We start from the raw sequence: 21,727 nt of genomic DNA on the forward strand, positions 1-21,727 counted from the left end.
CGAAGCGCATGTTCCCATGCGGAAATTTTATAGTAAGCCTCACTCTCCCCAATGGTTTACGTCGACTTGTGCAACTGCCATTACACAAAAGCAGCATGCATACCGTAGGTTTAACCGACATAAGTCCAGTTCAAACAGACTGAAGTATATAGAAGCTAGAAATAACGTTAAGAAAGAAATAGCGACAGCTAAGAGAGAATTTACGGAAACCACTAAAAAGCGCATCGAAGCACAAAAACTAGGAACTCGAGACTTCTGGAAAATCTACAACAGTGTAGTAAATAATGGGCAATCAACAATTCCCCTACTAACCAACAATCACGAGGTTGTCTCCTCAGCAACCGACAAGGCTAACATGCTTGCCAGTCGGTTTGCCTCAAACTCCACACTGGACCCTTCCAACCACCCCCTACCTGACTTTCCTATGCGGACAGACGCCACACTAGACGATCTGAAAACCACCCCTGCTCAAGTGCATGCTATCATAAAAAACCTTGACACCTCAAAAGCATGTGGACCCGATCTTATCCCAGCTGTGCTATTAAAAAAGTGCTCAGCCGAAGTAGCTCCAGTTCTCTCCAAACTCTACAACAAATGTCTTAATGAAGCTTGCTTTCCGGGCTGTTGGAAAACTGCTTCTGTTGTACCAGTATTCAAGAATTCTGGCGAAAGGACAGACCCATCAAATTATCGCCCCATTAGCCTCCTCCCACTTTTTGCCAAAATATTTGAGACCATAATTAACCATGCTCTAGTCCATCATCTTACAGATGCTAAACTACTGACTGACAAACAATATGGATTTAGACGAGCCCGTTCCACAGCAGACATCCTCACTGTGATCTCTGAACGTATATACCATTCACTGGACAAAGCGGGGGAAGGCAGAGCGGTAGCTCTAGATATATCTAAGGCTTTTGACAGGGTATGGCATGAGGGTCTCCTCAGTAAAATCAGATCATACGGTATCACTGGTAGAATACTTAACATAATTAAATCCTTCTTAGATAAGAGAAAAATCCAGGTAGTCCTCGACGGTCGCACATCTAAACAATATGATATAAATGCGGGGGTGCCCCAGGGTTCTATCCTTGGACCTCTATTGTTCCTGATATTCATAAATGACCTCCCCGACAACATTGCCTCTGAGGTGGGTATATATGCTGATGACACTACACTCTATGGCAGACACGACAGGAAGACGAATGAACACATTTCTAAAGAAATGGCAGAAACACTAGAGGAAGACCTCCAATCTGTAGTGGAATGGGGACAAAAGTGGTTGGTCGCATTCAATGCTGCCAAGACTAAACTAGTTTCATTCAATAATTACAAGAAACCCTCTCTACCACCCATAGCAATGGCCAACGACTCTTTATCTGAGAGTCCATCTTTCAAACTCCTTGGCCTAACGTTCACGGGAAACATGAGTTGGAACAATTACATTGAACGCATTGCCAGGGTCGCTGCAAGAAAGGTAGGCTCTCTCTACCGTGCTAGAAAACTACTAACACCCGAAAGTATCCTGTACCTCTATAAGGCCACCATTCGCCCATGTATGGAGTATTGCTGCCACATCTGGGCTGGTGCATCTGCTACTAGTCTCTCGCTCCTTGACAAGGTTCAAAAGAGAGTCGCAAACCTGATAGGCCCTGAACTGGCATCTAAGCTTCAGCCTCTGTCCCATCGACGAAATGTTGCATCCCTCTGCCTTTTCTACAAGTATTTTAGTGGTGAATGCTCTGACGAACTGCAATCACTTGTGCCCCCACGACGCGAGCACCCTCGACAAACCCGACAGGCTACTAGATCCCACCCCCACACTGTAGAGGTCCCTAGATGTAAAAGATCTTTTTACTCCAATAGTTTCTTCCCCAGAACCGCAAGACTCTGGAATTCCATTCCAGGTCCCTGCTTCCCCAACAGTACTGACGTGCAGAAGTTCAAGTGTAACGTGAACCGACACCTTGCTGCCCAAATCCCTACATAGTACCCCAGTAGTTGTTGCCCCTGATAGTAGCCCCCTACACCAAAGTGGCAATTTGCCTTGTTTGGGGTGAAAATGTAATAATAAAAAAAAAATTTAAAAAAATGTTAGTTTTATATATATGATGTTAGTTTTATATATATATATATATATGATGTTAGTTTTATATATATGATGTTAGTTTTATATATATATATATATATATATATATATATATATATATATGATGTTAGTTTAATATATATATATATATGATGTTAGTTTTTTATATATGCTCGTTATATATATATATATATATATATGCTAGTTATATATATATATATATATATGCTAGTTATATATATATATATATATATATGCTATTTATATATATATATATATATATGCTAGTTATATATATATATATATATATATGCTATTTATATATATATATATATATATATATGCTAGTTATATATATATATATATGCTAGTTATATATATATATATATATGCTAGTTATATATATATATATATATGCTAGTTATATATATATATATGCTAGTTATATATATATATATATATGCTAGTTATATATATATATATGCTAGTTATATATATATATATATGCTAGTTATATATATATATGCTAGTTATATATATATATATATATATATATGCTAGTTATATATATATATATATATATGCTCGTTTTATATATATTTTGTGTACAGAAAGTTGTTAGTTGAGACAGATCATTGGTACCGTCGGTTTCAAGCCCGATAATAAGGCCCGTTTAAGGTATCCTTATCAAGCTCTCTTCAGCCAATATTCGTCTATCTTATAACCGGAAGTGTGAAGTATATATACCTCACGAATTCACGTTCAAATCTCGTTTTGTTTAACCCCCCCCCTTTTTTTTTTTAATATATATATATATATATATATATATATATATATATATATATATATCGGATAATGTAATACCTAATTTTCAACTTTGAATTATTTAAATTTAAGATCTAATTTCGAAAAAAATGTTTTCTTTATATGAATCGATTTTAATTTGAACCCCATTTAATTTTAAAATCTCTTTCCTTATGTATAAAAAACTTTAAAATCTGTATTGGTATCGGTTAAAAACTTAAAAATTCGTTTAATTATATCGAATTACATTTAAAAATTTCCAAAAATAAGTTTAAAAAATATATTTTTAATTATATTGAATCACGTTTAAAAATTTCGAAATACGTTTAAAAATTATTTTTAAAAAACCCAAATCTTTCAAGGCTATCCTAAGTGATTTCCCTAGTTTATTAACATTATTATATTTTTCTATAGTTTTAAATTCGAAATAGATTATAAATTACATTTATAAAATATAATTAAATTTAAAAATTTTTTTTTTTATTTACATTAATTAAAAATCTATAATATAATTGCGATTAAAATCCAAGTTTACCGACTAATCATTTATGTATTTACAATTTTTTCTCCTTATTACATATATATATATATATATATATATATATATATGTACACACACATATATATATATACATATATATAAACAACATCTAAGTGTTGTTCTTTTCATTGATCCAATTTATTAGGATCCCCTTCCTTCTATGTATGCAACTTTTCAAAGCTTCACTCCTCACATTTAAACATTTTATTTTTGGGTCATGAATGGACCGGAGGATGTAGTATTTCTCTGCATTACAGAGTGAGCATTGGCTTAATTCCGGGACGTATGCTGGTTTATGCTCTATTTTTCTCCATTTTATGGAAAAGGGTGTATTTTTTTCTTTCAGCTCCCATACGCGAGTAGCTAATAAAAATAAATAAAAAAAAATATTTAGCCAAAAATAAAATGTTTAAATTAACATAATGTGAGAGCATATAGAATGAATAACTCCACAAGATCTGATACCTCTGCAGAGTCTTGCCAAGTCAAAAGAATTTGTCATCATTGTTTTTATCCATTTGTTATTGTTATTTACTAGAACTGATTTTCTACATTTTTTTTAATAATATGGATTTCTTCCGAGGATATATTGGAATATACCTCGGCGAACTCCAGGGCAATTTTGAAAAGTTCTTTGGATATCGAGGGATAGAAATCAATGATCTTGAACTGTAGAAACGTTAGGCTGTCCATTTTTTTTATGGCCTGGCAATGCCAAGGTGTCCCCCCACTAGTTATTATATAAAGGAACCCATGGAAATTCCAGTTTTATCTTTTATCTGTTGTATATTTCTGCCATACTTAAAATATTTTAATTTATGGGCGTCCAGTGCACATACAGACCTCTTTGCAGAAGTTTGTTACATATGAATATCCAGTGTGAATTCAGACCCCACAAAATTACTTTACTATTTTGACAGAACAGATACTAAACTTTGATTCAAAACTGGATCGACATAAACATCTGATGAAGTCACTTATTTTGCATTGCCTCTTTGACGATTGGATAATTACATCTTAAAAAAGTAATAAGCGTTATAACATATATACAAACATTAAACTGCCTTGGTGTCTAATTGTATAGATCGAAGATTACTTATAAACTACATTGAAATATTGATGGATTGTTTTATATTTTCACAGTTCAATATATTTTATGTATTTTTCAATATTTAGTGTAAATATTTTTTATCTTTTTCACACGAAAATGTCTTTCTTGTTCCAGTGACAGTTTCAAAGATGACACCTACTCCAGGTAAGCAGTATAATCATAGGGTAGAGATTATAATGGCAATTATTTCTCCTTCATTTTTTTTATGTGCAATATAATTGATATCGCATGATTATTTTAAAGATATCCTATTGATTACTGATTATTAATGAAATACATAGTATGATTATGAAAAATACATCATAATCTATACTAGCAGAAATTCCATGTTGCTTTTGAAATAATTTCATTTTTGAATGATTCATTTTAAAATGAGTTAGGGTCAGTATTGTTTACTCTAACGACATTAAATAAATCACCAATCACCATTTTTGCTGATTGGACAATCTCATTTTTTAAATGTATATGAAAAGTGAGAATGTATGTATGCATTAGCGAATTATTAAATAATATGTGTATCGTTGTTGTTGTCTAAATGTTAATCCAATGAAAATCCAGTGTTTATAAGATGGTGCTTAACAATAGAACTATATTATAGCATATCTTTTTTATTTATACAAACATTATTGACTACATACGTGCATACATGTTTCAACTGTGATATTATTCAAAGTCTAGTATCATTATTATTTTTTTAATTGTTATTTTCACCCAAACAAGGCACAGTGCCACTTTGACGTAAGAGGCTAATATTTGGGATTAAATTTAAAGTGATACTATGTAGGGAGTTGGGCAGCAAGATGTCTGTTCACATTATACTTGAACTATTGCATGTCAGTATAATCAGGGACTCTGAAGGGAATTTCAAAGTCTAGCAATTCAAGGAAATATGCCATTTGAGTAGAGGGTATTCCAGCATTTAGGGGTTTCTACAGTGTAAGGATGAGATTTTGCTGTCTGTCGTGTTTGTCAGGGTATCTACGACATGGGAGTACAAGAGCTTTGAGTTCATCAGAACAAATTCCATTAAAATATTTGTAAAACAAGTGCAGAGATTCCATATTTCAGCAATGGGACAAAGGTTGGTGTTTGGTTGCTAGCATGAAACCTATGGTATATATGTTTGGGGGTTATAATTAGGATATATGTAGTAGAACGGACTTGGCTAAATCCATACTGTCAGTCGGAGAGTAGGTTATTATCTATGAGGTGGTGGACTAGTACTTGATTGATTAAGGACTCAAAGATTTTGGCAAAGAGAGGGAGGAGGAGGCTAATGAGGCGATAATTTAATGGGTTTGTTCTTTTGGCAGAATTCTTGTAAACAAATACAACAGAAGCAATTTTCCAACAGCCAGGAAAGCTATATTTGATAAAGCATCTGTTAAATAGTTTGGAGAGGACCAAGGCAACCTCAGCAGAGCATTTCTTTAGTATAGCAGGGATTATAAATTTACATTACTTCCAGTAAATGTATAATGGTCTAATGATAGTGAATTTTGAATAAAGTCATAGTTGAAACATGTATGCAAATATGTAGCCAATAATGTTTGTATGAATAAAAAATGTATATTAGTATATTATTATATAGATTAATGAAATTATGAGACAATTTCACATGTGCATGTGTATTTCTTGCATGAATGTTAACTGATGATTACACATTAAATTATAACTTTTTTTTATTATAAATCAGATATTTATTGAAATCAAAAATCCAAAACAAAATTTGTCAGAATTCTAATCCCAGCTTCATTAATATTCACTCTCTCTCCTTCATTCATGCTCAAGATTATTACTTGCATAACCAGTATTACCATCTCTGCAATAATTACATCCCAAATTTTTAACAACCTGCTGCCTTATTTGGCTCTTAGGTTCTTTTTAAAATATATATAAAGATAAAAAAAAAAAAATGAAACAGACAAAAATAAAAGGATTCCTGGCCAATATCGGGTAGGTACAGCTGGTTAGATATAAAATAAAACATTTTATATGAATAATCAAAAATCATAGATATAGAACTTATAACTTTTTGTTCAACTTCCTTTCAGTTCTAAATTTAACTAATATCTACTAATTACTAAAAGAAGACAAAGTGAAATTTGGAGTTATATCAAGTAATAGATTCTTTTAAGAATTGGTGCGTGTGTGTGTGAAAGTCAATAATGTTTATGTGCTTGGTAAACTCTTAAACTAACAAACTTATTATGAATTATCGAATATATATTTTAAGCAACCGGGTGAGTAACATGGGTACATTATTAAATTTGTTTGGTAAAATTTGCCATTCAAGGACTAAAGGGGGTAATGGTACCAAAACTGTACAATACCTCCTGAAGAAAGAAAAAAATTAAAAATTTAAATCTAATGTTATATCTATTGCTTATATTCGTCCTCAGACAGGTATTCTACTTGTGCTGCTTATCACATTGACAGTGAGATTAAAACACCAAATACATATTCAAAATAAAACTTTAACTTTCAAATACAGTAAGCACATTTATGTGATCGACGTACTAAAGTTAGATAATAATTTCCATATAGCTTCAAACTCGTATCCCTGAGCGACTTCTTGCCTTGATTAGTGGTGACTTATTAATAAAAAAACAAAAAACAATTACTAATAAAAACTCTTAAAATGCTGCAATTGTTTTTTTTTTTTCTTTGGGATGTGCAAAATCAGCCTTAGTTACCACTTCTCACAGGTTAACTTTAATCTAAGGTAGTAGTACTCATCAAAGCTCAATGTGAACGCACTCGACAACGAAGATTCTCCCACTTGCTGATGCTTTTGGATTGTCAGTGTCAGAGTGCCAGAGCCCACCACAAAATCACTAGTTGACACGCTGCTCCTTGACATAAAATCCACCTTCTCTATAACTCAATCCATCCTGTCAGGCACAGGCCATGTTCTTGAAATCCGCAAGGTTGTATAAGTAGGAAAGACAGATGCATCACTCAATCGCCTTCTCCGACATAGGCCGCTGAAGATAATTTTTTCTACCTCTGCTGAAGCTGATACCTTGATCAAGGCAGCAAAGTCATCCAATCAGTACCCATCCCTAAATTTTTGGAAAGACTATTTCCCATGAGAGAGAGGTTGGCACCGCAATCTTGTAGAGGAGCTCAATACAAAACGGCAAAAAATTCCTCAAAATTCACTATGACCAAATCGTTGAGTCCTACCTACCATCCAATTATGGTGTCAGCTGGCTAGGTAATAAATTGGAAGTCTCCAGTATAGCCCAGGGTGGGTCTATACAGACCCCACCTCTACTTGTCCCACCAATTCGTATCTACAGTACAACCTCAGAGAACTCAATAACTGTCCTCTATGCCAATGCATGTTCCCTTCTATCGAAATTTGCCAAGCTTCAAGACCGAATCTTGCAAACCATTCCTGATGTAGTTGTCATCACAGAATTGTGGTCAGATGCTGCTGTCTTGGAGGCTAAAATTCATCTACAGGACTACTCCGTGTTCAGATGTGATAGAGTCAATAGAATGGGTGGCGGTGTTATTGTCTATGTTAAATCATCCTTCAACCTGACCGAAATTCCTTTCCCCTCAGATGCCTGCCAGACGGCAAACTACGATGCTGTCCTGTGTCACATTTCTGTCACTGCAGTTACACTTCCCATACTGGTGGTCTATCGATCTTCCACATCTGAACTTACTGACAATCAATATCTCTTAGCTGCCATAGAATTAACTTCCTAAATACATGTAGACTGTCTTATCGTTGGTGATTTCAATGCGCCCAGAATTGACTAGTTTGCCACATGATGTATGCCCCAAGCATTTACCTTCAACCAAAGTCTTTTGGAAGTGTTGGAAGATTGCTTCCTGTTCCAGCACATACACTCCGTCACCCGCTTTCATGGTGGAAATCGACCATTGACTTTTGATCTGGTTTTTACATTATACCTCTGATCTATCTCAAACGTCACCACCCTGCCACCTTTAGGGTTGGGGGACCACTGCATCCTGTTTCAGAATGCTCACCTCCTTTTCCCCTCCTCAAACATCCAACCTGCTGCGACACGTGTTCTCAGTCACCAGTATACCAGCTCTTCTTGATGCTGCAAACACTATTGATTGGCGTGCCATGAACTCATTGACCTCCGTTGAAGACCTTTGGACAGCGTTTAAGCATGCAACTGCCTTGATCACAGAACTTATTGTACCTCTGAAGAATCCACAACAGGTCAAAACCAAACCATGGGTGATTAAAAAGGTGAAAACAGAGAGAACTTGGCAGGAGTACATTAATCACAAATCGGATGCTGCACAATTCAAAAGGCAGCAAAACCATGTCACCTACATTGAGAGGCAAGAGAGCCTGAAGTTCGAAACCAACAACTCAAAAACATTCTTTGCGCATGTTTAATGAAATGCTTGCCTAAGCAACCAGATTGTCAAGTTGAAGATGGACCAAGCGATTGTTGAAGACCCTACTAAGCAATTTGCTGTTTTTTGCAGTGACTTTCTCAACTATCTTCAGAACAGATGATAGCAGAGAACCGGTACCGTTTGACCGTGACGCCCCACTTATGCCGCAAATCGAGTTGGACAAAGAAAACATTGAGTGAGTCACAGGGTAACAGAAAAGACCCTGTAAACTACCAGCCTATTTCACTCACCCCTATTGTCTGCAATACCAAGGAAGTGTTGCTGAAAAGTGCGATGATGTCCCACCTTCAACAGACCGAGCAAATCTCTCAATCCCAATATGGCTTCGTGCCAAAGAGGTCATGTTTAATGAACCTTTTGGTCATAGAGGAGTCGCTGACGAGTATCATAGACAAGGGAGAAACTGCGGACATTGTCTTTCTGGACTTTGCCAAAGCTTTTCACTCTATAGATCATTGTCTACTTCTCATCAAGCTTCAGGCATTTGGGTTCCATCCTGAGGTCATGCAGTGGGTCGGCGCCTTCCTTGCTGACTTCATCTTCCGAGTTCAAGTGAGCGGCTGCCTTTCTGATGTATACAGTGCAACAAGTGGTGTGCCACAGAGTTCAGTCATTGGGATCCGTGTTGTTTCTGATCTTCATCAATGACTTGCCCAAAGTGATTTCTCAGCCATTCCTCTTGTTTGCCGATAACATCAAAATTCTTGCCCCCTGCAGTGACTATGAAGACCTCCAGCATGACCGCTATGAAGTCTGGAGATGGTCACTGGACTATGACCGGAGTTTAAAAAAGCCACATGGCAATGGGCCAGCATCCCCCAACTCCTTCATTCCCTCTTGACTTCCAACCAGATGATTGGTTGCTGGAGTTTGTCAGTCAAGCCAAGGATCTTGGAGTGATTGTGCATTCCACACATCCTCTGAACACTACATCATCGCTGCTAACACTCCTTTGGTCATCTCACTCCCTACATCTTCCTTCCCATCTACATCTCCCTCGTGCACCCGATTCGCGAATACAGTATTCAGGCCACATCCCCCTGTTACATAAAGGATGTTCAGCGTCTTGAACGGGTTCAGCGCCTGGTGATGAGAATGATGGCTGGCCTCAGAAGTCTATCCTATGAGTAACGTTTAAGGGCTCTAAATCTTTTTTCCATTGTGCGGGGGAGGCTTCAAAGTGACCTCATCCTCGCTTACAACATCTTCCATGGACAGTGCGGCCTGGACAGGGACCTATTCTTCATCTTTGCCCCAGATCGTGAGCTTCGTGGGCATGTGAAAAAGGTCTACCTTTGACAGTTCCAGAGGCTTCGATGTGGAACCAACTACCCAATGAGGTTGTAAACCAGTTCACACTACAGGACTTCAAGGTGACCTTGGACATCCACGGTTTTCCCTCTGTATAGTTTCTCCTTGTAAATAGCCTCTTAAATTCTTACTGACTTTTTCTTCTTGTAAATGGTAGTTGCTTGTGCATTTATTCTTTGCCAATCAAATGAATGAATGTGTGGGTTAAAGCAGGCATATCAAACATGCAGCCTGCAAGCTGGCCCATCGTAGATATGCTCAAGGCCTGTCTAAATGATCTTTCTTTCTCTCACAACTCATTGGCAGAGGTTTAGTACGTTTCAGTGTAATAGAAGTGGTAGGAGATATTTTTCAGTCAAGTCTAATAAAAATTTATCCTAAACATTTTTTTTTTGTATATGTGCACCTAATTACTAGAATTAACTAACGTTTCCATATTCTAATGTATAGTTTTTTTGTTTTTTTTTTACATAGGCATCACCACATTATCAAGGCCCAGAGGCCACTCAAGGATAAGGGTTAAAGAGTGTACAGTAGAAATTGGTCAATATAGTAATCATTAGTAATGAAAATTTGGTAAATTTGATAACTTATATGGAACGGCTCATCAAGAACTTATTTACTTTAGACTTGAACACAACCATATTGTAGTCAGCCGGAAAGCAGGAAAACGGAAGACAATTCCACAGGTGTGCAGTTCTAAGAAAGAAGCTTTGTTCATGGAATCTACGTTTAGGTTTAGGCACAGATAAAGAGTGGGGGAAATTATTGATAGTGTTTACAGCTAGACGAGTGTTTCTTGTGAAAGTTTGGCGAGGGGGGGACCATAGATTGAAGCTCAGTTGAACACTTTCCATGAAAATAACGATACATCAGAGACAAACTCGCAACATCTCTTCTGTGAGATAGAGGTTGCAAGGAGGAGAAAAGGACATCTCCTACGAGACTACGAAGTCTATTTTGAACTCTATCAAGGCAGGACAAGTCCTTTCTAGCAGCTCCTGCCCAGATGTCGCAACAGTATTCCATCCTTGGACGTACCTGGCTCTTATATAGATAGAGAATAGCATCAGCAGTGAGATATCTACCGGATCGATAGAAAGATCCCACCATTTTTCCAGCGGCCTTGGCAACAGATTTGATATACGTGTTCCATTTAAGATCAGGCGTAATGGTCAAGCCCAGAAGCTTGTCAAAACTTGAGGCCTCCTGAAGACGAGAGCCATTCATTTCAATTGATGACAAATGTAGATTAGAATGTTGATGATGTAAAGAGAGAAGCTTGGTTTTAGATGCATTAAAAGTAACCAGCCACTCCTTTCCCCATTGTACTACGTGCTCAAGATCAGAGGAGAGAGAATTGGAGAGAACTTGGTCGTTTACTGTCTTAGATGTGGTACCATAAATGGTAGTGTCGTCAGCATAAATGTCTACAAATGATGTAAGGATATGATTTGGAAGATCATTAATGTAGATCAGGAAAAGAGTTGGGCCCAGGATGGATCCCTGAGGGACACCGGCATTAATACTGTGAGCTTCTGATTTTTGCCCCTCAACTACTACTCTTATGAACCTATCAGAAAGAAATGATTTAATAATTGAGAAGACTTTTCCAGCTATACCATAGCTAGCGATCTTATGAAGTAAACCTTTATGCCATACCCTATCAAAGGCTTTAGATATGTCAAGAGCAATTGCCCTAGAAAGATTGTCACCATCGAGAGATTTGCTAATTCTATGAGATATAACTGTAAGGACATCTGCTGTAGATCTAGCAGAACGGAAACCATATTGAGTGTCACTAAGAAGGTTATTTTTGTTGAGATGGTTGATTACTTCTGTATTTAACACAGATTCTAGCAACTTACTCATGACGAACAGGAGACTTATTGGCCTGTACTGAGAGGGGGATGAGCGATCACCTGAATTCTTAAATACAGGGCATACTGATGAGATTTTCACATTTTTAAAATATTTTTTATCTTTATTTAAAATGAAAGTTAGACAGTTATATTGAACTTTAAAAATGCATTAAAAATCTGTCTCTAAAAAAAAAAATCATTTATTTTTTAAATTTATGAAAGACTAGCCTGGGTGCTCGGCATTGCCCGGGTGTTTAGAAGTGTGAGCTGAGCAAAAAAAAAAAAAAAAAAGTGGTAGTAGGCAGGCAGGCAGGCTCGAATCCATACTGTGATGGAGGAAAAGAACATGAAAACAAAAAGTGACGTCTTTGCTGTTGCGCCCATCGCCAAACCGGAAGTGTTGAATGTTTAATTTAAGGCTAGTCAATCGAAAAGAGGGGATGACTTTCGAAAATATCGCTGAAAAAAGCGACCTCTCCCTGTAGAAAAGTATCCAGTTGAGGGTGAAGGAATTAATGTTTTTAGCCAATTTTTCGATATTTGTCGTCTGATGGGTTGAGCTTAAAAACGATACTGATCTTGTGAAAATTCCTCGCCTCTGTTGAAAGTTTTTTTTTTTTTTTTTTTTTTTTTTTTTATTACATTTTCACCCCAAACAAGGCAAATTGCCACTTTGGTGTAGGGGGCTACTATCAGGGGCAACAACTACTGGGGTACTATGTAGGGATTTGGGCAGCAAGGTGTCGGTTCACGTTACACTTGAACTTCTGCACGTCAGTACTGTTGGGGAAGCAGGGACCTGGAATGGAATTCCAGAGTCTTGCGGTTCTGGGGAAGAAACTATTGGAGTAAAAAGATCTTTTACATCTAGGGACCTCTACAGTGTGGGGGTGGGATCTAGTAGCCTGTTGGGTTTGTCGAGGGTGCTCGCGTCGTGGGGGCACAAGTGATTGCAGTTCATCAGAGCATTCACCACTAAAATACTTGTAGAACAGGCAGAGGGATGCAACATTTCGTCGATGGGACAGAGGCTGAAGCTTAGATGCCAGTTCAGGGCCTATCAGATTTGCGACTCTCTTTTGAACCTTGTCAAGGAGCGAGAGACTAGTAGCAGATGCACCAGCCCAGATGTGGCAGCAATACTCCATACATGGGCGAATGGTGGCCTTATAGAGGTACAGAATACTTTCGGGTGTTAGTAGTTTTCTAGCACGGTAGAGAGAGCCTACCTTTCTTGCAGACATGCAAACATACATACATACATTTATATATTGGTAGCTCAAATTTTCGACCCAAACTGATTAAAAAGCTTGCCTTATCTCTAAATACCCTTTATGTAAAATTTCAAATGTTTAGACCAGAAATTGTCTGAGTAATTTGGTAAAGACCGCAGAGGTCAATTTTTTTTAACTTTGACCCCTATTATGACCCCTTAACATTTATTGTTTTAGGCACAAATCAAGTTATTAAGTTAGATCCATGTCCAAGGAACCTATATCTAAGATTTCGTGTTTAGGCCCAAGATTGACGGAGGAGTTTCGTAGAGTTCTCAAAGGTCAAATCGTTGAACTTTGACCCTTTAACAGCCAAATTTCTGTCCGGAAACGGATTACAAAGATTTTCCCAAACCTCCATACCCTGTATATCAAATTTCGAGTCTGTAGACTGAAAATTGACAAGAGTTATTGTGTAGGGATATGTACACAGACAGACAGACACACACACACTTTCATTTTTATAGATATATAGATATAGATATTTCAAAAGATTACGAGGGGCATGCAATAAGTAATACCTCTGACCCACTTCCAGTTGTCTGATCTAGCTGAAATTTTGCATGTGCAATGATTTATAGCTCTACGGGTTATTTGACAAATTACAGCTCTGAACTAATTGTAGTTTCTGTTTTACAGGTGTTTGAACGGAGTCAGGTGTGAAATGGAGCCTGTTGAATGTCGAGCAGTGATCCGGTTTTTGTATTTTAAAGAATGCATACCACAGGAGACTTTTGCTGAAATGAAAGAAACTTATGGTGATAATGCCCCATCATATGACCTTGTAAAACGCTGGCATCGTGAATTCAAACATGGCCAGAAGTTTGTGGAAACAGCTCCCAGACCTGGTCGGCCCCCTTCTGCCATTGATGAGGCATCTGTCCGTCAAGTTGAGGCTGCCATTTTGGAAGATTGGTGCATTACTATTCGCGAAATAGCCCAAGATGTCAAGATTAGTACAGGAAACTATCATTCATGACCATTTGCATATGCATAAGGTGTCTGCCAGATGGATTCCCAGGTTGCTCACACAATTCCAGAAGTGAGAACGCGTCAAGTGCTCAAGGATGAATTTAGAGATGTGCCAAGAAGATGAGTCAAAGTTTTTCAAAAGACTGATTACACAGGATGAAACCTGGGTCCATCACTATAATTCAGAGACCAAAGCCTAGTCAATGCAGTGGAAGCACTTGGACTCACCACCTCCAAAGAAGGCAAGGGTGCAGCCCTCTGCTGGCAAGGTCATGCTCACAGTCTTCTGGGACCAGGATGGAGTAGTGATGACAGATTTCCTGGCAAAGGGTACCACAATTACAGGAGCCTATTATGCTTCACTTTTGAGGAAATTAAAGAAAGCTATCAAAATCAAGAGGTGAGGCAAGATCAGCAAAGGTACCCTCCTCCTGCAGGACAACGCTCCGGTCCACAACTCGCATGTCACCAGATCAGAAGGACGGGCGTGTGGTAATGAAATTCTCTCCCATCTTCCATACTCTCCTGACCTTGCACCCTCTGACTTTCACCTCTTCCCAGCCATGAAGTTGTTTTTGAAAGGAAAGTGTTTCCCAAATGATGCAGCCTTGATTTCTGAAGTCACGTCGTGGTTGGAGCTGCATCAAACGATGGGAGAAATGCATAACTTTGGGTGGTTCCTATGTAGAGAAAGACTAATAACTGTGCCAAGTTTCATTGCTCTACTGCTATGGGAAGTGGGTCAGGAGCATTACTTATTGCACGCCCCTCGTATGTGGCATTATGGATTTAAATAATAATTTTGATGGTAATATAAGTGTGATAAAAGAGAACGTTCACAGTTATTTTAGATATAGCATATTACTAAATTTTTAGATAGGAAGCATAGATACATATATTTTAAACTATAACTTTAAGTATTTTTTCAAAACTTGTGATGGTATATTTTAATAAATACAACAGTTATATAAAGTTAAATAAGATTTTCCTTAATCATTGCACAAAATATTATGCTGAAAACTGCAACATTAATTAAGAAAATATATTTTTAACATTATTTTAAAATGATTTCCTTGAAAATTGAGAATTTTTTTAAAGTTTTCCAAAATGAAAAATGTATAAATATAATTCTTAGTTAATCTGTTCTCTTTTTGTCTTAGCAAGTAAATTTTAACAGATGTTATTTTTTTTTTTATCTTTTAGAAATCATACATTCCAGAGCCAGTTTTCATCCTGCAACAAAACCTGAAGGTAAATAAGAAGGAGGTAACATTCTTTTATAAAAAACGCCACTTACTTATAATCAGAGATATAAAATTTTGTGTGCAAAAAAATGAGACTCAAATCCAGCAAAATCAAAATTTTACCTTTCGTTCATCTAACAAAAAGTGAATTTTAATAAAACTGGTTTCTTTTTTCAATTTTGAAAGCTTCACCACATGATTGAGAACAAAATTCTGCTACTTATTACAGTTTTGAGCCACTCTTTCATCTATCAAGAGTAACATATCAGTATCAACTGTTATGAGGTTGGCTTATTTCTTTGGTGGTCAACCTTCTGATCTTTCTTCTGGCATCTGGTAGCCGGGAAACATGCCTAAACCATAGTAATCCCTTTTCCAATGTTGTGGAGGGATCTATAAATATTAAGCCTCTTTCTGATATCTAAATTTCTTTGTCTATCTTGTGGAGTTACTCCAAGGATAGTTCTTAAACATTTAATTTCAAAGATATTCCTCTTTTGCTTTGTCAGCATAGTCCGAGTTTCACTTGCATATACAAGGATGGGAATTATCAATGTATTGTAAAGACTTAACTTCGATATGTTCTTACTAATCTATATCTGCTCTTTTAGTCTTCCAAATGCAAAAGTTACCATTCCTATTTTTCTGTTAATGTCAGATGAGATTTCTGCAACCATTGACTAAATGATCACTTTTGAATATAAAATTTAAAAAATTATAATTAATCTTTATCCCCACCCCACCTCCCTGATTTTAACTTAAAATTAAAATGGGATTCTTTGTTATTTTGTGTATCAACAGATTGAAAAGAAAATCTTCCATAACAAAATGGTTTTAAAAAACCTCAAAGAATTTGTGTCAAGTGTTTATAAAAAAAATGAATTGCTATTTTATGCATAGTTTGTGGTAGACATAAACAGATCCAATGTGATTAACTTTTGGCTTGCAAATTCTATAGTCTGCATCAAATTCCATTACACCTGCATTAAACCATGGTAGAATACATTCTTGTAGACTTTGAAAAAGTCATACATAAACTAAAGTAAAACCTAGAAATGGTTTTCATAAATTGCAGCTTCTTACCAAAATAAAAATACTTGATATGCTACCAAGTATCTTTCAGAAAAAAATATTTAATTTTTTGTTGAATGTGGCTGGTTTGTTTGCTTGCTTGCTAAGCAAGTCAAACTTCACCACAAAGCTCACAGATATCATGTCTCTGGATTGTTGTCTATGCATGAACTCCTCCTTGTTAGTCACAGCTTTTCACTGATTAGTGGGATCGTGGCTTTTATGCCCGACACCAAGAGCAGCAAGGCTCTGCGGTTGCATGCAAAGTTTGGAAAAGTTTAGCTCAGAACACAAAGAAATGCTGCAGAAGCAACATTGCCACTTTCATTAATTTTTAATTTTGTGCCTAACTTGCCACACACAGAAGCAGATGAGTGGAGAATGAAGGATCCTGATGCTAACTGTTCATGGATTTTCACCAAAGCCTTGTTAGTCAAGTAGTGATCCTATACTACTTAGTGCCGAACCTGTCTGCTATGGATGACTCTAGTAAGAATTAGAGATCCAAATAGCATAGCTTTTACACTACCATGCCACAATCCCCTATCATGGTGAGGAAGCATTAGATTGTACAGGAGGAGGGGGGACTTCAGAGAATTCAGTAATATATAAGATATGCTTGTTAAAGTATTTTAGTTAGCCGAGAGGTTTTCAAAACAGGTTCAAGCTTCCCATACTTGACAAGAGATCATATTATCTTGTTGGATTAGATTCTGACAACAAGGATACATGGGAAGCATAAGGAAATTATTAATATCTGAACCACGGTTTTTAAATAGAAATCGTTCCAGACAAAGCATCAAACTGCTTGATGTAAAGAACTAAAAAGAAAGAAAGATGATTAGCACAAAGGCAAGAGATGTCTATCGACCTTAGTCTTAAAAAGGCCAAGATCATAAATAGGAGATAAACAGTCAGCAGGAAGTGAGTTCCACAAACCTTAAAAGGAGTTACTGAAATAGGAAGCTGTACTATAAAGAAGTGTCAAAAGAGTGAATTGATGGAGAATACTGGAACAAAGTATAGAACAGATGAGACAATTTTGAAAAACACGTCATAATAATATTTATAGAAAAGACGGAGATTAATAACATCATGTCTATGAGAGAGAGAAGATGAAGAGAAGAGTTTCACCGATCAAATTACAGATTTGCTTCTGAATCTCATCAAGACTCTTCAAATGGAACAGAGATTCACCAGCAGAGATATGACAACAGTACTTTATACAAGGTTTGATAGTAAATTTGTAGAGATAGAGAATATCTTTAGGCATGAAAAAGTGTTTGGAATGATAGAGAGAATCAACTTTACAAGAAGCAGAAAGAGCAATGGATCAAATGTATGAATTCCAAGAAAGATGTTTTTCAAGCCATGTCAGTATATATAATATTCTACTAACAAGTTGAACCCAACACCTCATAAAATCTTCTCCAAACTTAATTATCACCAAACATAATTTTACTCGAAATAGATTACACTGTATCATTCTTCCAGCATCCACTGATGATGCTGTTCATATGCTAATTAACATTCAATGCGTAATGTTATGGTGTCTGTAATATACTTTAACAATTGTAAAAACTTCATTAATAGTATCAACATTTGATTTAAGCATGGTATTTCATTGGCTAGTTTTTTTTAGTCATTTTTAAGATCACTTGTAGTTTTTGCGTGCTTATAATATCAATCCAGAGTTAACATATATCTAGCATACACATTTTAGCCTAAATAAGGCCTAGAACAATATCTGTAGCAGTCATAAACATTGACATTTATTTTCTCTCATGGAGAGCAGCCCTTGCAAGGTGATTTGGTCCTACAACGACAGATCAGCTTCCAGGATGTACTAATTTCAACTGACCCAGCTCCTTTGGGAATCACAGCCACCAGCCACGATTTCCCTGACATGGCTGAAGAAGGACGTCTCCTTGCTTTGGACAACTGAGCAAAGCTATCTTTACTGAAGATATATATTCCTCCAAGAAAAATGGCAGCCACTAACTTTTTTTCTTAATTCCTTTCTTCACTCTGACACTATTAACTTTTGCCAAAACATACTAAATGGTGTACGCAACATAAATAAATACCTTTCCTTGTTGTTTAAAAAAGGACTTTGTTTTCCTTTCTTTTGATGTCTGTGTTGTTACAAAATATTATAGGAGTTTGTCTTATGGTCCACACTAAGGTAAACTCCTATATATCAACCTCATAGATAAAATATCAAATTCTTTCTGACCTCAAAAGTCATTTCAGTGTACAATAGTGATGAATGTTATTCATGTCTCTCTTGTGACTGCCACAGCTATATTGTCTTTTTTAATATGGTTATATGCATTATGTGATAGATTGCTTGTCTTGAAAACATATATAAATTCTCAGCACAAATTGCAACTACTTGTGATTGTTTCGGATACTAAGTATCTATCTCTATTATATAAAAGAGATTTTGTGTGTGTGTGTGTGTGAGTTCCCTATGAACTCGAAAATGGCTGGGCCGATTTTTATGAAATTTCACATGAAGGTACTTTATGTGCCTGGCAGTGTCTTTAGAGAGGTCTCGTGTCTGAATCTCTTCTATGAGTATCGATTATCGATAATCAAAATAATCCGACGAAAGAAAGAACAGGTGATTTTAACCAAAGTTAACACCTTACACAGCCTAACATTGCAAGTGCATTTGAGAAGTTTTATTACCACACAAGCCAAAAGGCCCAACATATAAAATCAACAGTAGGTTCTGTAAGAATTTCATTCTCATATAGTTTACTACTCTGGCAGAGCAAAAAATAGACCCAACTATAAAAAGTGTACTTACCTGGTTGATTAAAGACAGTCGTCTTATCTTCTCGATTGCAAAATTATGTTGCGTCATTTTGCCACTCATTGCCACTCATCCAAGTCTGGTAGTTAATACTTCATAAGAAGTGGTAGGGAAAATTTTTCTGTGAAAATTTTCAATAGTTCTTGGTTTGGATCCATTTGATCAACATTCCAATATGAAAAAAAGGCAGATTATTCCATTGAAGAAGTAAACCCAAAATCAACATTCTTTGTTGATAAGAAAGACGATATTAAATCAAGAAATTAACCTCTACCTTAGTAGGTTAAATTGAATGAGAAAGGCTGTAATTAAAACAATGTGTAAATTCAATCAACCATTGAAGTGACGCGATTCAAGTCACATAATTTCTCACAGTTCTTTGATATGATAGGGGCATGTTCAAAATGAATGTTTCTGTTTAAAGCACAATTTTAAACTTAAATTCAAGCCATTATCACCACACAAGCAGTAAGGCCAGCCATATAAAATCAACAGTAGGTTCTTTGATATGATAAGGGCACGTTTGAAGTGAATATTTCTGTTTAGAGCATGATTGAAGTATGACATTTGACTTTTGCATTTTAAACTTTAATTCAAGCCATTATATATAAAAATAATTTTAGAAAATCAACAGTAAGTTCTCTACAGTGCAATGTAGACTATAATGTATTGTGGACTAAGTTACTGCAGTTAGGCATGTGAAGCTCTCTCCTGGTACACCATGATGGGTCCCCAACTAGAGCAGGCAATCAATTGAATGGATTGAAAAATGAGCAATTTCACAGATTTCAATGACAATAAAAATATGGGAGTGTGAAACATTCGTTGATCATCATTCAATCCCAGGCAACATTGAGTCTTCCTGTTTGTTGTATCTAAGCCTGTGGTTATACATATAGAGCAAAAACGTAATGTAACATGTGGTCGCAACCAAGATTGAACTCGCTACACGAGTTTGTGGTGTAATTCAAATCTTGTCCATAGCTGAATACTTGATGTTTCGCCAGGGTTATCAAGGTTATTTTTTATCATGACGCCATCACTAGATGGGCTGCCTACCACAGCGTAAGAGAGGCCCATCTACCCTCGAGAGAAGAATAAATCATGCTAGTTTCCCAATCAGGTATTGTACCTCGCAGTAGATAAATAAGAGCAAATAAGACACAGTTGAAAAAGACTTAAAGCTTGAACAGATGATATGATGATAATAAAAGCAATACAATTATCATTTGGACATCACAATGAAACAACTTTATTCTTATATTTATCCTAAACAAGATATATTGTCACCAAGAAAAAAGGAGCAACATCAAAGACCATAACAGTCGCCAAAAACTTTATTTTCATCACCCAAGGCATGTCCCTGTTATTCGTGGCAATCCAGCAATGCATTTGAATTGGTAGAGAGCATGTTATACAGCGGCGCATCTCTGATCTCGCTCATTGAACATTGTGTCACTTTCAGTCATGATAGAAGGCTCCTATTGCTCTTGGGATTTGTACACAACTCGCCAACTAGTAGATGGTTTGCAACAAAAAAAGAAAACCGGTTTTCATCAAATGGAAATGGAATCATGTCATCTTTTCTAGGGCAACAATTTTATCGTTCCATCTTGTACACTTCAGCGATAATCCTGGTTATTCAGAGATAAACTGTTAATAGAGAACTCATTTACGTTTAAAGGATGTGTTCTATATATCTCTTTTCGTAACAGAGGTCTAATGTCTCGTGAGTTACAATCCAAAAAAATACATAGATGTTCATAACCATACTTTGTGAGCTACTTATTTCTACACATGTCTCTAATGATCCTGCTCAACTGAGGAAACGCTGCGTGCAAATAACTTTGTTCACACCCTGAAAAGGGACCACGTGAAAGCAAACAGTTGAAGACAAGAAGAGGTTTATTTGCTTGGATGGTCTGTTCTACATTACTGACCAGGAGCATAGAAAAACCAGTAACGACGCCCGAAAAAGACATTTTAAACAAGTGTTTGCACCTCAAACCTCCCGATTGAATTAATGACTTGTTTCTCTCAATCTCTCCATGCTATGTAACATTAACTCTCCGCAACAGGTCAAGCTGGCGAGCACACTAAGTTGACCATGGTTGACACTCCACTTCCTGTTATTGTCAACCAACAAAACTACATACTAGCATATCTACTTGTCCAATATTTAACAGAGGTAAAACACTAATATGTACCAAC

General features: G+C 36.4%; 1 protein-coding gene across 1 annotated transcript in view; it reads left to right on the top strand.

The window, feature by feature from the left end:
• Nucleotides 1-21,727, top strand: part of LOC145291527 (uncharacterized) — a 1,250,821-nt gene that overhangs the window by 642,726 nt on the left and 586,368 nt on the right. The window contains exons 67-68 of the mRNA XM_080137518.1: nucleotides 4,660-4,689; nucleotides 15,584-15,631. Coding sequence (XP_079993644.1) covers nucleotides 4,660-4,689; nucleotides 15,584-15,631 — 78 coding nt within the window. The remainder of the gene's footprint in view (nucleotides 1-4,659; nucleotides 4,690-15,583; nucleotides 15,632-21,727) is intronic.

The sequence above is a fragment of the Euprymna scolopes genome, chromosome 12, assembly GCF_053919585.1.
Source record: "Euprymna scolopes isolate OS-2025 chromosome 12, ASM5391958v1, whole genome shotgun sequence".
Taxonomy (NCBI): domain Eukaryota; kingdom Metazoa; phylum Mollusca; class Cephalopoda; order Sepiida; family Sepiolidae; genus Euprymna; species Euprymna scolopes.